Consider the following 15,837-nt stretch of genomic DNA (forward strand, 5'->3'; position numbering starts at 1 on the left):
AGTCTGTTCTATCTCTAACACAGACCTCCAATCAGCCCACTTCTCATCTCTATGGCTGCTACAAGCAAGAACGCTATTAAGCCAGGTGAGCATCATCTCTCTCTATGAAACAGCTTGCCAACAACTTCCTAATAGTATCCAGGCCAATTCTGACAGCATCAAAACAAGGCCTGCTTAAACATTAAGCTGGATTATCAGCCTTGCCTGCTTTAAACTCTAAGACTTCCCTCCTGCACGTCGAGGAAAAATAAAAAAATCCATAAATCTTTACCATTGCCTCAAGATCCATGAAAACCAGGTCCCTTTATCCCCTCCTACTGTATTTGGTACCATTCTGCTCCTGCTTGGGCTACGCTATGCTAGTTTGCTCTCATTTGCTTCAGCACAGTAAATTCCTGGTCATGAGACCTTCACACAGGTTGTTCCCAGACTCTGGCAATACTGGCTACTCCTTTCCATTTATGTCTCAGTTTAAATGTCACTTCCTCAGAAAGTCCTCCCTTGATGGTCCTGTCTGATGTATGCAACCCTTGTCTCCCAACTTTCTATCTCAGCCCTTTGTCTCTCATCTAGGGAATTTATCACAACTTCCAAAAATTTTATTATTGATTTTTGTCTCTCTTTAACCCCTCCTCCTTGGAATATCAGCTCTAAGAGGAAAGGGCCCCTCCTGTCTTATTCCTCATTGCATTTGCAGACCTCAAAAACTTTTAAAATGTTGAATATGGAATAAATAAAAATGAGACTTCACCTGAACATAAAATCTTACTAAAAATAAGAGCTAAGAATGAAACAGCCTTGTACATGTATGAACTGACAATCTCGGGAAAAGAGTTTAAGCAGGAACTGGGTGACTCACTTTTATTAAAAATGACATAAAGGACATTCTCATGCTGGGTGGGATGCTGAGTTCAATAATAATTAAGATCCCTCTGTGTGTTTTCTAGTTTTATAAATAGAATTCTTAAGGAGTTTCAGGTTGAAAATATATTCCCAAAGTAGCAAATATTACATTATTTCTTAATGAGTAGAAACTCTCTCTAAGACAACCCCACAAAACCACTTCATATTCTAACCGAATATAACGTCTCTGAAGTTAAATCAGTGCAGGCTGCCATGGTGCTCCCTGCCAAGTGTGGTTTGGGATGATGACAGTCCACAGTGCCTTTATCTCTGAACTGTACAAAACATGGCCCAGAAACAGGTTGGATGCTCTAGAAAACCCATTTGTGGTAAACCTAAAGTTCCACTCTTCATTCATTTGTGATGCTGCTCTGTAAACACACCAGGATCGCTTTATTTAGTGTTACACCCATTAATAATGCAGAGATCTTTACACAGGCAGGCAGAGAAAATTAGTCCTGAGTGATTTCGTTACTACAGTGTACACACAAAGTCAAAGGGACTGAGCATCTCATTACTTCTGATGTAGAAGTTGCTGGCAATATAGACATTAGTCACTGAGCTGAAAACCACTCAACAAAGGAATTCAGGCAAGTTTTCTACCTCACTATCTTTTGGAGTCTTACCTTCAACCTGTTGCTATAATTTTTATCTACCTCATAGGTACATGAAACCACCATAGCAGAAAACTTAAGACTAGTCCAAGATAATTTCTTCTACTTCTTTAGCTTCCTTCATCTTCAACAACCTCCTCCAAATCTTATTTTATTTTATTCTATTTATTTATTTTGAGACAGAGTCTTGCTCTGTCACCCAGGCTGGAGTGCGGTGGCGCGATCTGGGCTCACTGCAAGCTCCGCCTCCCGGGTTCAGGCCATTCTCTGCCTCAGCCTCCTGAGTAGCTGGGACTACAGGTGCCCGCCACCACCATGCCCGGCTGATGTTTTTGGTATTTTTAGTGGAGATGGGGTTTCACCGTGTTAGCCAGGATGCAAATTTTTAAAACTGAAATAATAAAACTTTGGCAAACATTTGCTTCTGATAACTCCATTTGCTGGCAGATTAGATAACGCACTGCTACATACTACAAAATAGACGCAAAGAAGCCTGAGACCTTGAGCTTTGTCCTTAAACAATTTGTCACCATAAAATGTTTTGCAAGAAAATGGTAAACTTTTTAGATTTCTTTAATAAATCTTTTTATAGCATCCAGTGTTGACAATGCTGTGGAGGAATAACGTGTGAGAAAGCAGAGACATAAACTCTGACGGCCTTTCTAGAGGACTAGTGGGCAATACCTTTCCATTTAAAATGCAAACTCCCTTTGATTCAGCAGTCTCACTGCTGAAAATTTACCATATGTACATACTCTAAATAGATTAAATATGTAAGGATGTTCATTGTAATATTACTTGTAACAGCAAAAACTTAGAAAACTCCAAATTGCCTATCAGCTCTCAGATAGTAAACCACAGTACATCCATAGAATAGGATCTTATGTACCTGCTTAAAAAAAAAAGAAATAGGTCCCTACTGCTGCTGAGGATAAACCTCTAAGATACACTACAGAATATAAGCAAGGCATGGGTGTACACCTAAATATTCTGTATTGAAGTTCTGAAGGCATATATATATGTAACTTAAAAGTGGTTACCTCTGAGAAACATGACTGAGAGAATATGACTCACTTTTTATTCTAAACTCTGCTGTACTATTTGAATTACTTTTATTATGTGTATTGGTTATTTCATTAACAAAAAACAGTAACTATATGCAGTATTTCCTGCATGGTCTGCAAACACCTGTTTGCTCTCTGTAGAAGTAGAAAAGAGAACATTCTTTCCTTCTTCTTCAGACTTGAGCCTTCATATAGCAAACCACAGAGCCTACTAGTAGACAGGGACCACCCCTCCCCAACCAGTCCAGGTGAGGCCCCCCCACTCACTCTTCCTCTTTTCTGTGGCCTTGGTGCATGAATGAAGAGAAATTTTCATTTCTGTTCTTCCGATTACAGAGCTATAGAGTCCATCTCTGAAAAGCTAACTTGAAAGATGATGAAAAGCATTATTCCATCATAAAACATAACAAATAAAATAACTGCTTTCCCTAATGCTATTTATTATATAATTACAGTTGTCCCTTGGTAACCACAGGGGATTAGTTCCAGGAACCCCACGGACACCAAAATCCAGGTATACTGAAGTCTTTCAGCACTTTGCAACCCACATAAATGAAAAGTCAACCCTCTGTATGAGGGTTTTACAGCCAGTGAATACTGTACTTTTGCTGATCCAGAACCCACGGATATGGAGGGCCCACTATATTTACTGAAAAAAAATCTGTGCATAAGTGGATCCACACAGTTCACCTATGTTGTTCAAAAGTCAGCTGTATATTACAAAAACAAACAAATGAAAATGTTTTCCAATTCAAAGTATATCACCTGCCATTCTTCCAAGACCCATGAAAACCAGACAGATCAGGCACTAGTCCAATGGGTTTTCTGTCCCCGTTTAGAATCTTATGCTTGCCTACCTCAAAATACTAAACAACTCTTTCATCTAAAATTACCTCTATAAGAAAAATAATAGTATACTAAAGCTGAAAAGATGACATGGAAGCTACACTGAAAATTTCTGATGTTGAAGATCTTAAAGAATAGTTGAACTTTATTTTGTACTTATTCTGTCAGAGACTTATCTCCAACCTCGCTGCGGGGTGGGGGAAAAAAAAGAAAAAAAAAAGTCACTGAAAAGCATGTTTCTGTTTTACCTATAATTTGACCTGGAGACTTGAGGTAGGGAGGCTACTTACTTAATATCAAGGGACCTTTCCAAACTGTATAAAAATAATCCCTACTATGTTTTCTTTTGTCAGAAGGTCATGATACATAGGCATCTATTAAAATTTCTTTATGTGTTCATTCATATATTTTTTAGCTTTACTGATAGATACAGAAAACAAGTGCATTATCACCTGAAAAAGTCTAATATCTCCTTAGCTAAAAACTACTACCACTAAATCTGATATTTTATAAGTATTACGACCAAAAATGTGATTTCATTTTTGGTAGTGAGGTATAAAAGTAATTAGTAAAATGAACAAAATTGTTGCCTGGTGCACTGAGCTGTCTGTGGTACTGAAAAATAACACCAAAGCTGAAATTTACTGAGCTGGTATCTTACAAAGCCTCCCCATACTGTTTTAATTCAAGCACTTCCGTCCATGACTCACCTGAACCATCTTATTTTGCCAGAGTGTGTATAAACATTTTATAAAAGGTCACACAGACTTGCTTTCCAAGGTTCTCCATGAAAATGCCAGGGCCTCCTCTTGCCTCATTAAGCAATTCCAGAGGACATAGAGCCAGAAAGTCAGTTATAACACTTACTTTTCCTGAATGCAGTGAGAAATCATATCATGCACCAGAAATCTACACTGGCTAGCTTTAACTATCTGATTATCATACTGATATGCTAAAAAGCAAAAGCAAAACTGTTCTTTTAGATTATATGCTACATCCAAGGACACGCTATGAATGGCAGCATAACCTTGCATTTAGTTTCTTAACTCAAAGTTAATTGATATATTTGGAATTATTTAGCATGAGTTGGGAAGTGCTCATTAGCTTAAAACTTTTTATGAAAAAAATACATGTACAGCAGTGACATCAATAAATAAAAAAGGAGGGGGCGTAATTCATCATCTTCCACGCATACACACAAGCCTGGGCAGTTGGTTTCATTGCGTTTCAGAGTAAGGTATTTGACAGCCTTGTTGACGCTCTCCTCTGGACGAATTAGAACATCTTTACTTTTTTCTGGTTCTTGACTTCTATTTCAGGGTCTTCACATTTATTTGACCCTTCTCCATTTTATTTTATTTTTTAAATAAAAGTATCTCGTGTAAGAATTTGGAGTTTCAGCTGAAAGGAGAAATCCCTCTACATAATACACCGAGTAAAAAACCTACATCCAAAATAATTAAATGATATGATCCAAGCATCTATTTTGAAATTATCTTAAGTGTAGTGGGTTCAACAGAAGCCACATATCATATAAAATAAACCCACTTTTAAAACATATAACATTCTATAACGTTTATGTTGCCCAACAGTAAGGAAGTTCACTGTGCATATTTGCCGTGGAGGGTCATTCCATGTCATTTTTCTCACTCATGCAATACATACCCTAATCAAAATACATGTGCACATGCATAACTGAAATCGTCCTCAAAATTAGCCAATGAGTGGAATGCTTTCAAGCATTAATCTATAAAAATATGATGTTTTTATTAACTTCTGTAAATTTTAAGCGTTCTAATATCAATTTTTTTAAATAAAATAGTTAATATTTGGTAGCTCTTCTTAGACTCCTATGAATTACTTCAAAAAATCTCCCAGTGATTCTTAAAGAGTCAGTGTTTTCAAGACACTTTGTTCTTGATGTTAATACCAGCAAATGTCCTCCTCCATGAATGTTTGTTTAGCTGTATGATTTTCAGAAAGAACAGGCAATAACACAAAGACGATATTTAATAAAACCCAGCAAGGTCTCTCATTTCAGAATCACTAAGCAAAACATTTTTCAAGTTAACTTGATTTTTAAAAATATGTAAGAACATTGTGGAATAATCTTTTAAGTTTAAGTGAATTTATATACCAAACTTTTGGATTTAGAGGGAAACTGCAGAAAAAGAAATATCCATGTTTCAGGGTTTTTGGCATGTAGCAGCAGATCGCAGAGGGAAGCATTATGGCCTGGAAGCTAGGACAGGGCTGGTTCTCACTGTGCACTGTCTAGCTGTGTGGCCCGGCAAGCCACCTCTGCTGATTTCAGATTCCTTATCTGTAAACTGAGTCAAAGGACCATTAAACCTATTTTGTTCTTTCCAGCTCTAATTGTCTACTCTTCAAGTCAAAATCAAAAGACAAATTTCTAATGTTTAAGTTGTATTTTAGTATCTCTTTAAAATGTTCAAAAGAATCTCAAAAGCCCACCATCACTAGTATTGAATTAAAGATGAATCTATGTAAACTGTTAAAACTTTTAAAAATTTAAATGTGTTCATCTCATTTTGTCAGTGCAGTTTTGTTATTTATTTCCGAGTAGTCTCACCCTTTCTAATTATCATTCTCCATCCTCATCCATTCAAAAACACATTTTTCAAAGTTTTACAAATATAAAGGCAAGGTGAAGTAATTTCTCTCTCCGCACTTGGAGTGATGTGCAGCATTATTTTGTCTGGGCAATCATTAAAAATGATTTCTCCCATATTTACTTTGTGTTTGCTAGTTACTAATTTAAAATTAATTTAATTTAAATTAATACTAAATGACTTCAATGGCAAATCCTATATAAGGTTTTAAATTGAAAGGCAGCTTAAAACTGAGGCAGTCTAAAGGAAGATGGCCTAAATTAAGGGTCTCATAGTACCACCAAATGTCTAACAACTGCTCAAAAAAGAAAGAAAGAAATCAGAAAACACATAGTGCAAATTCTCACGCACCAGGACCACAGGCCTGAGCCACTGCGCCTCCCACACAGTGCAAATTCTAAGCTGAAAAAAATCCCAATCTAATTTTCGAAAACTCTATACTTAATTTAATTTAAAAGGCTTAATATTCCTTTGTAGGCTAACGACTGACAAGATGACCCATAAGTTTGATAGAGCATTCTGATATGGATACTAACAGCCAAATACAGAGCTCCTGGCTGCATTTAAACAAAATAAAATTTAGGAAAAAAAAAAAAAAAACTCACAAGGACAGTGGCCTTAACTCTTAAATTACATTTTAAGAAATACTTAATGATTGGATATACACAATTTGCATTCTAAACCTACAACAGTTTTTTTTTAATGGTGGGGGATTTAGGAAATGGTTAGATCTTTTCCCATATCTCATTTACATAAATTAGCCAGCAACTCATCACTCAATTTCCTTCTCTATGCTAAAGTATAGAAGATTATATAGATACAATCTCCCATAATGACGCACCCACTAGGAAGAGGTGTCTCAGACAAGAACACAAGTTCATTCTAGATTAAAACTAGAGCATAACTGGCCTTAAGGAACAAAATGTAACTGATCTGGAGAAAAGGATCCACCTACGGAGGAGAAGTAAAAATCTTAGGAGTCCAACAAATACATCTCAGAAAATGCTGCAAGCTTATATGCTACCCTGCCTTGTGTTGTTTTCCACTTCCTGAAAGAACAGGTCAGGTGCTAACATAACAACACAGCGTGTGTCTTCTGTAACCTCAAGCAAGGACATGACGGCTTGGAAAAAGCCTCTGCTGCCTGGCGTTTCTCTAGGCTGACTGCAGGGGCTTTGGGTCATTCATAAACAGCAGGACCTAAGTTACCTGTATTTCCCTGGCGTGGTACACGATGATCAGACCGAGCAGGATGATCGTGGAGAGACTGATAAGGCATTTCAGAGCTAAGGAATACAGCGACGCCTGCAACACAGACAGAAGCACTTTTAAGAAAGAAGCACTTTTAACCACCTTCCAGGCCCCCAGAGTCAGTCAGTCCCCCATAGGTGGACCTGAACTCACAGAAGGAAGATAAGGGCAGAGGGGTGCACCTGTCTTGGCTCTGTGATCTGTCAGATCATTCAGCCTCAAAACCAGAAGAGATGAGAGTAGACCTGGACAGCCGCGTGGCTGGGCTGCCGGGTCCACGCCATAGAGAAACGAAGCGTTGCTGCTCCAGGCTAGCAAAACCAGAGAGGAACTTACTCCTGAGTTCAAGAGAGCAGGTTGAAAGGGCCTCCTAAACATAATTCACCAGGGGATGAATACAGATGGTTTCCACCGACTCCCAGAACCACTTACTAAAGGTGCGCGAACGCGCTGGCCACTCTTAACTGCCTCGAGAACTTTGGCTGCACGCGGAAAGGGTTCATCTCCGAGTTGTTTAGCTGACTAGGGATGTGCGTCCTGGACGCGCCCGCTGTCCTGGCGGGCTCCCTTGCTAGTTCTGGGGAGGCTGGGACCCGCAGGCAAAGGATCCCCGCCAGTGCCCATCCCAACCACCCAGTGCCCGACTCCAGTAGCGTGGGCAAGGGTTCAAGCCTGTACCTTGTCGTAGGCGCCCCACGACAGCTCGGTCTCGATGACCATGACCACGATGCCGAACATGCCGAAAATGAGCGCGTAGTCGCTGAGCCGCTTGCGCTTTTCGAACAGGGCGCGCCGGTGGCCCAGCTTGTAGCCGATGTTCTGGTTTTTCTTTTTGCTGGACTTGGTGCCACTGCTGCTGCCGTGCCCGCTCCCGCCACCGCCGCCGCCTCCTCCGGTGCTGCCTCCGCCGCCGGTTCCATAGAGCGCCAGGTTGTTGGAGTTGTTGTGCTCGGGCTTAGACACCACGATCTCAGGGGCTGAAGACGAAGCGGCGGCGGCGGCGGCAGCGGCTGCAGACGGGGAGGACGCACCGCCACCTCCTCCGACAGACGTGGGGGGCTGCAGGGGCTGCGCCTCTGAGTCCATCTCGTGCAGGTTCCGGCGGGACGCGCTCAAGTTGCTGAGCGGCCGCATGACGCCCCCGTTGTACCTACAGCTGCTCATGGCTATTTCGGTGAAGGGGTTGCTCTCGCGGCGCGCCTGGGGCTGGTGGTGCTGGTGGTGCGCCGGGTGCGGGTGGTGGTGGTGGTGCGAGAGCGGGGGCCCGGAGCCCAGGCTGCCAAGGCTGCCCGTGGGGCTGGCGGCAGGCTGCAGGCTGTGGCACTGGTGGTACTGGGAGGCGGACGCGGGCTGCTGCGCGTACTGCTGCCGGAGCGCACTGGCATGGCTGGACGGCGTCAGCTCGCTCACATTGAGCTGGCTGCCCCGGCGCGACGAGCAGCAGCAGCAGCAGCACGACGAGCCCGACAGCGGCGAAGAGGTGCGGGTCCGGAAGGCGCCGCCGGGAGAGGAGGTGCGGAGCAGCAGGGACAGGTTATCCCCCGCCCCCGCCGCCGGGGCACCGGAGGAGGAGCAGCTGTTGCACCGGAGGCATGGGCTGCTGCCGCCGCTGGCCGGCTGCTGGTGCGCGAGGTGCGGGTGGTGGTGAGCGTGCGGGAGGGGCGCGAAGGGCGGGCACGGCTTGTCCTGGCTCTGTTGCTGCTGCTGGCAATGCAGGTGTGAGGAGCGCGGCGGCGGCGGCGGCTGCTCTGGGAAGAAGCCGCGCTGGAACTGCAATGGGGTTTCCATGTCAGGGCTGTTAAAGCTGCAGGGAGACCAAGCGGTGGTGCACCCTGCGCAATGCGTTATGGTCGGGAGCGGGGACTCCTGCTGCTGGTGCGAGGAAGGGCCCATGCCGGCTCCGGTAGAATCCAGGCGGCGAGTCCGATTGGTTGGGCGCACCAAAACAATGGGCATGACATCACCTGCGGGGACCGAGACTGAGTTTGCGGCGCGCGCGGCTGAGGGAAGCGTGTGTGGCAGAGAAAGATGGGGAGGGGAATCTGCAGGACAGAAACCCTAGGGGGTGCAGTCCAGAGCCAGGGCGCTCCAGGGCAGGGATTCCACCTGCTGATTGCGTGCGCCCCTCAGCCCTGCGGCAGATGGAGAGCCCCCACGCAGCGCAGCTGGGCTGCAGGAGGAGGAGAAAAGAGAAAGGCGCCCCTCCCTCCCGTGCCGCTGCCCCCCTGACTAGTGCCGGATGCGCTGCCCGGATCACCTGCGCCAGCCACTGCAGCACGTCGGGCCACCCTGGCCAGGGGGCAGGCGCAGGGACGGTGTGGAACCCTGACCACTTCTCCGCCTGCATGCCTCGTAGGGCTGCAAAACAGCAGCCCCCTCGTCCCACGCCCGCTTCTCCCAGATCATCCCGCCGAGAGTGGGCTGCCGGCTGCCCGCCAAGTAACTGCGGGGGCACCGGCTTTGGGGAGAAAAAGTTTGGCGGCCGGCTACGCCAGTGCAGTAGCGTGTGGGGAGAATCCCGGGGCCTGAGCCCTGCCTCGGCCGCTGCGGGATCATAGCCGACCCCGCGCCCGGATCTTTCCCCGCCGGCCGGCTCTGGAGTCTGGATTGGGTGCGCGGCGCTCTAGCCCGAGTGCGCTGCGGCGCGGGTAGGGTTAACAGCCTCGGCACCGGGGCCGGGGAGGGTGGGGGCGGGGCCGGAGGAGGGGATCCCCGCAGTCCGCCAGCGGAGCCGGCAGGGCTTCCCGGGTCCCCCTGGCGGGGGCGGAGGGCTTTCCCCGCTACTGCCAGCTCACATTTGCGCCTTCTCCGGAACATGAGGGGCTGGCGCCCCCGGCCGCCGGGTGCTGGGCTGTGGCGCTCAGGCCCTCCGGCAGCCCGAATCCGGAGGTCCGAGGGCTTCCCAGGCGGTGGAGAGGCAGGCGGCTCGCTCAAAGGTGTGGGGGCTGCTCAGTCACCGCCGGCCTCCAGCTGCTCTTCTGCTCCTCTTCCTCCTCCTCACCTGCAGCGCAGACACAAAGCAAAGACCGGTCACAAATAACGCAAACATCGAGCATCTTTGCCAAGTCCTAATTGCAGCGGCGGGTGGGAGAGAGGCCTGGCACAGGCTGATTCACCCCGGTAGTTGCAGCCTGGCAGAGAAATTATTAAGAAGGATAGCTTGGGCTGAATAATCGCTGCCCACGGACAGTGCTGGAGTTTTGGTGGAGTTTAGTATCATTATTTATTTACTCTCTAATAAACTAACACAAATTGCACTTGGTGTCTCACAAACTCCCTGCGCTGTGTTCTTCTAGGGGATGCAGCAACACCATGGTGATCCTTTTGAAGGTTGTTTCTGCTCCATCTTAAGTCTTTACATTGGCATTTCTTTGTGAATTCAAATTCCCGTCTCCCCCTAAAGAAGATGAAAGAAATTGGCCCGTTGAATATCTGTTTCCATTTTAAATTATTTTAAAGCCTGATTTTTATGACAGAGACTATTACAACGAATTAGACCTAGAAATTAGAGTGAAAGCGGATCACTCTCATTAGGTCATCAGTTAATTGGAATTCTCAGCTGGATCCAATGTCTTGATATTCTACTCGGCAGCTGCCCTAAAGTTGCTTACCTGGTCTCTGCTTGTAAGAGTGTGCGTGCGTGTGCTTTCAGTGTCACGGAGTGAATAATTCATTTTATGATATTCTTTGGACACATGTTAAACAATTTTAATTTTTTGTACGTGCAAATAAACATTCAGCAGAAAAAAAGGGGTGGGGGGCGCAGCGCTGCTGTTAGTCCCATCGCCCTGGACTTGAGATAATGAATACTGTCCAGACTTGAATTTCTCAATGGTCTTCGTCAAGAATATAATTTAGTGGCTAACACTCAGAGACAGAATTTTGTTTTTATCATCTATTGTTATTTTTGTTCTGTATCTTCAAAATGGCAATTCAATAAAACTTGTTTAGGATCACGAAGCTAATTGAGTCTTCGGGGCAGCTGAGTAGATACTGCATGAATTGTGTGGAAAGCATGACTATTAAAAACAATTCTGAGAAGTAATTTGAATTAAAATAGAAGTTTCCCTATGAAAAGTTACTAACCTGGTCTGAAAAAGAAATTCAATTCACGCAGAAAATCCATCAAACATGTATTAGGACCCTTTTCAACAAATTATACAGCTTTCCAGTTGCTGTGGGTAGCGATTGAGTGAAAATGTTTGATTCATCCTTAGAAATCTAAATACTTCAAAGGAACATTATGGTAAATTAATAAATATTTTTATTAGCCATTCATAAATTTAGATAAAAGATTACATAGCCTCCACCTCCGAAATACCACAATAGTTATTGCCAGCATTAAATTAGATATAAGGTTCTACAGTTTCTGAATCGTCATAAGAAAAATGATGGCTGCATCCCTTGTGTCAAACTGACTTTGTCAAATAGCAAATTCAGGGCTTCAACAGAGGCTCTAAAAACAAAATAATAGGTAAAAATATATCTTTTGCCATGTATATCTCTATGCTCTAGTATGGGATCAGTTGCAGTGTCATTAATCATGTAGAAATCATGTAGAAATAATCATCTCAGAAATTGCCTACTGAGATTTATGGCAATGTTGCATGGAGTTCTCACTTCTCTCCAAGGGGGTACACAGGAGGACAGAATGCACAAAATTCAGAAGAAAGTGGAAATTTGATCCACAACATGAGGGACTGTCGGAACACCAAAACTCAGACTAATAGTACTTCCGGCTAGCCACTTTTTTGAAAAAGCTCATAAAATAATTTAATAATGTAAAACTCACTGTGATTGGACAGACAGTAAATCAACTAGACATTTATCGGCTTTCTGTTAAGAAATCCACTGATTACACACACTCGAAAAGCCATCTTGCTAATAACTATCTGTATATTGAGAGTGTGATAAACCTGTATTACTATGATGAAAAAACACAAGATAATTTTGTGTTTCATTTTTAGTCTGAATCATAACTTCATTGTTTAAGACATTTTACACTATTAGGTTATAACAGGCACATTTAAGAAGTTCTTGTTTTCATCATTCCTCTTTTAATAAAGTCAACAAATTTTATGTTTATATGTAGACATTTAAAATGTGTATGACATAATTTTTTCTTTTTTTTTTCCTATACAGGATTGTAGAGATACATGTAACATGTAAAGTTAAATGAAGCAACAAAGGCAATATTCTTCCACATGGATAGTCCTTTGCACATAGGAGATATTTATTTATACTTGCGACTATAGAGAAGAGAGGAAGTAAATGAAGAAACATTGGGGGTAAAAAAAAGACGCAGATCAAGAGCCATGACTTCCAGTGATAAGCTTTCAGAAAATTAAATTTGCTTCTTTTTGTTCTATTAAGGCATATAAGTGAGAGAATTTCCCTAGATTAACACCAGAGGTCATACTCATCCACAAAATGTATTTCAAATCTAATCAATTAAATATATTTCCAGCATCACTTTTTAATAAAAATTTCCTATTTTTTTCTTAGGGCCTACAACAATTGCTTTCCCATATTTGTTGAATTTCAAGCTTGTGAACACACACACAAACACCCATCCCGCAAACACACACATTTTCTTAGAAGAATGTCTTTTTTCAGACCACAGGAGCTTGGGAAAAAACTTCATGTTGTTTGCACTCCAATCCCTTATTTTACTCAAATTTATATTAGGCCATTGTTTATGATTATCTTCTTTATAGGACTGTCTATGCTATGTCTTTTTGTTGTACCTTAAAAAGCAGGGTTCTCTTGACTTTGGGTGTTTTTGGTATATTTCCAAAGGCAATCAGACTAGGGGTCCCTGGCATCTGTTTCCCACATTGTGTGGTCTGAAGGAAAATTTTGACCTACAAAGTAAGTGTTTTTCTGATAATTATTTTTTTCTTTGCCTGGGTAAGTCAACTACAATATTTGGTGCTGCCAAACACAGAGGTTGTGATGAGACACTGCCACTCTGAACTTACTGTCCTTAGCAATGAATGCAAGTGGGGAATCAGGATAGTATCAGTTATTTCCTTAGCACAATAACAATTCCATGTTTCTGGAAACATAACAATTAAAAGGCCCTAAAAACACTATTATTTTTAAATCACACATTGCCCCACTTCATAAGAAATCTAATTTGAAGAAAACATAAACATCATAATTATTAAATGTGGTTCTTCATACTTCTGCATTATGATTATAAAGTATCAAGATGCGAATGAGCGTATTGGTGAGGGTCTTATCAATTTTTAGCAATGCCTCTATTTTTTTAGGGGCTAATTATTGTGTTAGGGCCTATCCATTCACTCCCTAAATTTTCAATTTGTCCTATTCTCACCCTTGTCTCCCACAGTTCCTTAGATAGTTAGCATATCTATAAAAGTCTCCTCAATGCCAGCAAAAAAAGACAAAGGTAAAACTCATACTGAGTTTGCTAGAACTTAACTTGTGTTAATTAAATGGGTGAACAGGTAGAAATCATTGTGTATGCTAAGTCTTATTAAAATAATCTGTGGATTTCATGAACAAATATCCTTTGGCAGCTAGAAACACAACGCTCGCATCTAGAAAGTCATAAAACTTAGCAGAGAGCACATTCTACTTTATAAAGTAGTTTCTCATGTGTTTATTTTATTTGCATCTCACAACAAACCACATGGAAGGCAGGAAAAGGTTTTATCATCATCTCCATTTTACAAGTAAAGATAATATCTGAAATGCAGTGCCTGCCCTACCCAAGGTGATACAGCTAGTGAGTAGCAAAGAGAGGCCAGAGTTCAAACACAACCTTCTGAATTTTTCTGTGAGTCTGTTTTACACGCTGCTAGCTCTTCTTCACAGCCAAAGAAGATAGTAGCCTCTCATTACTAGAAACTGCCTGTGAAGGGCCTCACAGATATCTCTTCACTGGCTTTTTGGTTTCTGTGATTCTTAACTATTGTCCTCTTGTTGACTTCACTTGATCAACAGAATAATTTGTGAAGATATAATCCAAATGTAGATGAAATAGCTGTGCTGTATGCCTGCAGGTCCAAGGTACCTAATTAAAATGTGTTTAAAAAATAGAGATACTGATGCATTCAGACACACTCTTCTATCTACTTTGCTGTCAGCCTGTAGATTCTTAATTTTTGGTAATATTGACACTGGCAATTGTCAGTTGTTTGAAATAAAAAGGGAGGAGGAGCAGGCTCAAATTCTTCACCCCGTAGCTCAGAGGAACTTGCCTGCAGCCTTGCAGGCATCCAGCTTGGTTCCTTGGCTCCTACTCTGGCAGACTGGTCCTCTCATCACTTCTCCTTTTATGCCAAAGAGTGAGAGCCAGAGAAAGGAAGTCAGGCTGCACGCCACAAGGAGAGAAAAACCAGTGTGTCCCACAGCTGGCTTAAAGAGTTAGCAAAACTGGAACCAAAGATATTAAAACTAGCCCTGAATATTGAGGTCAAAGCTTACACTTGGTAATCTCAAAAGTTCTCTGGTTGCTCAGTGCTAAAACATAGGGAGGCTAAAAACTGAAAGTTTATTTTCCCTTTGAAATCCAGTGTATATTTTCATAATTATTTTCTTCTTCCATACAGGGTTAGGGCACGAGATATATTGACTCATTTTTTTCATTTCCTGATCATAGCCCTGTAAATTCTCTTTCCGTGTGTTACTCATGAACTCCCTATTCCTACATTTGCCTTATTCTTATCTACCTCTTGCCAAAGAGGCTCAAAAAATCTACTACTCTTCATCTAACTTTATATTATTCTCTCTCTTTCTGGGAATATTTGTAAATCCCAGTCCCCTAATAATTGTTTTAGTGCCAGGAGTTGGTGCCTACTCATACAAAGGGAAAGAACCACAATTTGCTAAGTTAAATTAAACATAACAATGTCACCAGCAACCAAACACTCCAGATAACTTGATAAATAAATTATCAAGGTTTGCATATTCATATTTATTTTCTAAGCCAGGGTTGTCTTAAAAATGAGTCTAATTCCAGATTACTGCTCTTTTGTCTTATGGCTGTAAATCCATTAACACTTTTGTTCTACTGTTTTAATTATTAATGTACAACAATTAGGTCACACAAAACAATATGCATTAAGTAAAATATCAGGGGAAAAGCACAACAGATATGTGCTAGACAATTTAATGACAAAACTTACTATTTAATACAATGTATTTCTCTCACTACTTAGGATGAGTCCTTCCTAAAACCTGTTTAATTAGTTGAAACTACTGGATACTTTCACAAGTTAAATTATCTTAACAAGTAGTATTTCCTAGCTCATATAACTGAAAGTATTATTAGGTAAAACTTCAATGCTATTTGATTCAGAGGTTAAGACATCATCAGTGTTTCAACCAGTGTTTCAGTTTCCTTAGATATTTTATTATTCTCCTCCTTCATATATATTGGATTAATCCTCAGGTTAACTTATCTCATGGTAGCAAAAAGAGCTGTAGCAGTTTTAGGCCTCATATCCATACCCAAATCATTCAGAGGGAAGAAGGTCATCCTCTGCCCCAACTTTT

General features: G+C 42.1%; 1 protein-coding gene across 2 annotated transcripts in view; it reads right to left on the reverse strand.

Moving 5' to 3' along the window:
- KCNN2 (potassium calcium-activated channel subfamily N member 2) overlaps nucleotides 1-10,312 on the reverse strand; it is a 139,791-nt gene extending 129,479 nt beyond the window's left edge. Inside the window, exons 1-3 of one of the 2 annotated variants that reach the window (XM_033181523.1) lie at nucleotides 10,107-10,312; nucleotides 7,990-9,275; nucleotides 7,270-7,365 (exon numbers count right to left, since the gene is read on the reverse strand). In XM_033181523.1, coding sequence (XP_033037414.1) covers nucleotides 7,270-7,365; nucleotides 7,990-9,275; nucleotides 10,107-10,128 — 1,404 coding nt within the window. In that variant the 5' untranslated portion in view covers nucleotides 10,129-10,312. Of the gene's footprint in view, nucleotides 1-7,269; nucleotides 7,366-7,989; nucleotides 9,402-10,106 lie in introns of those variants that run through there. The other variant, XM_033181524.1, reaches the window with a different exon arrangement.
- Between the last annotated feature and the right edge of the window lie 5,525 nt (nucleotides 10,313-15,837).

Source organism: Trachypithecus francoisi, unplaced genomic scaffold (genome assembly GCF_009764315.1).
Source record: "Trachypithecus francoisi isolate TF-2019V2 unplaced genomic scaffold, Tfra_2.0 Lachesis_group2, whole genome shotgun sequence".
NCBI lineage: Eukaryota > Metazoa > Chordata > Mammalia > Primates > Cercopithecidae > Trachypithecus > Trachypithecus francoisi.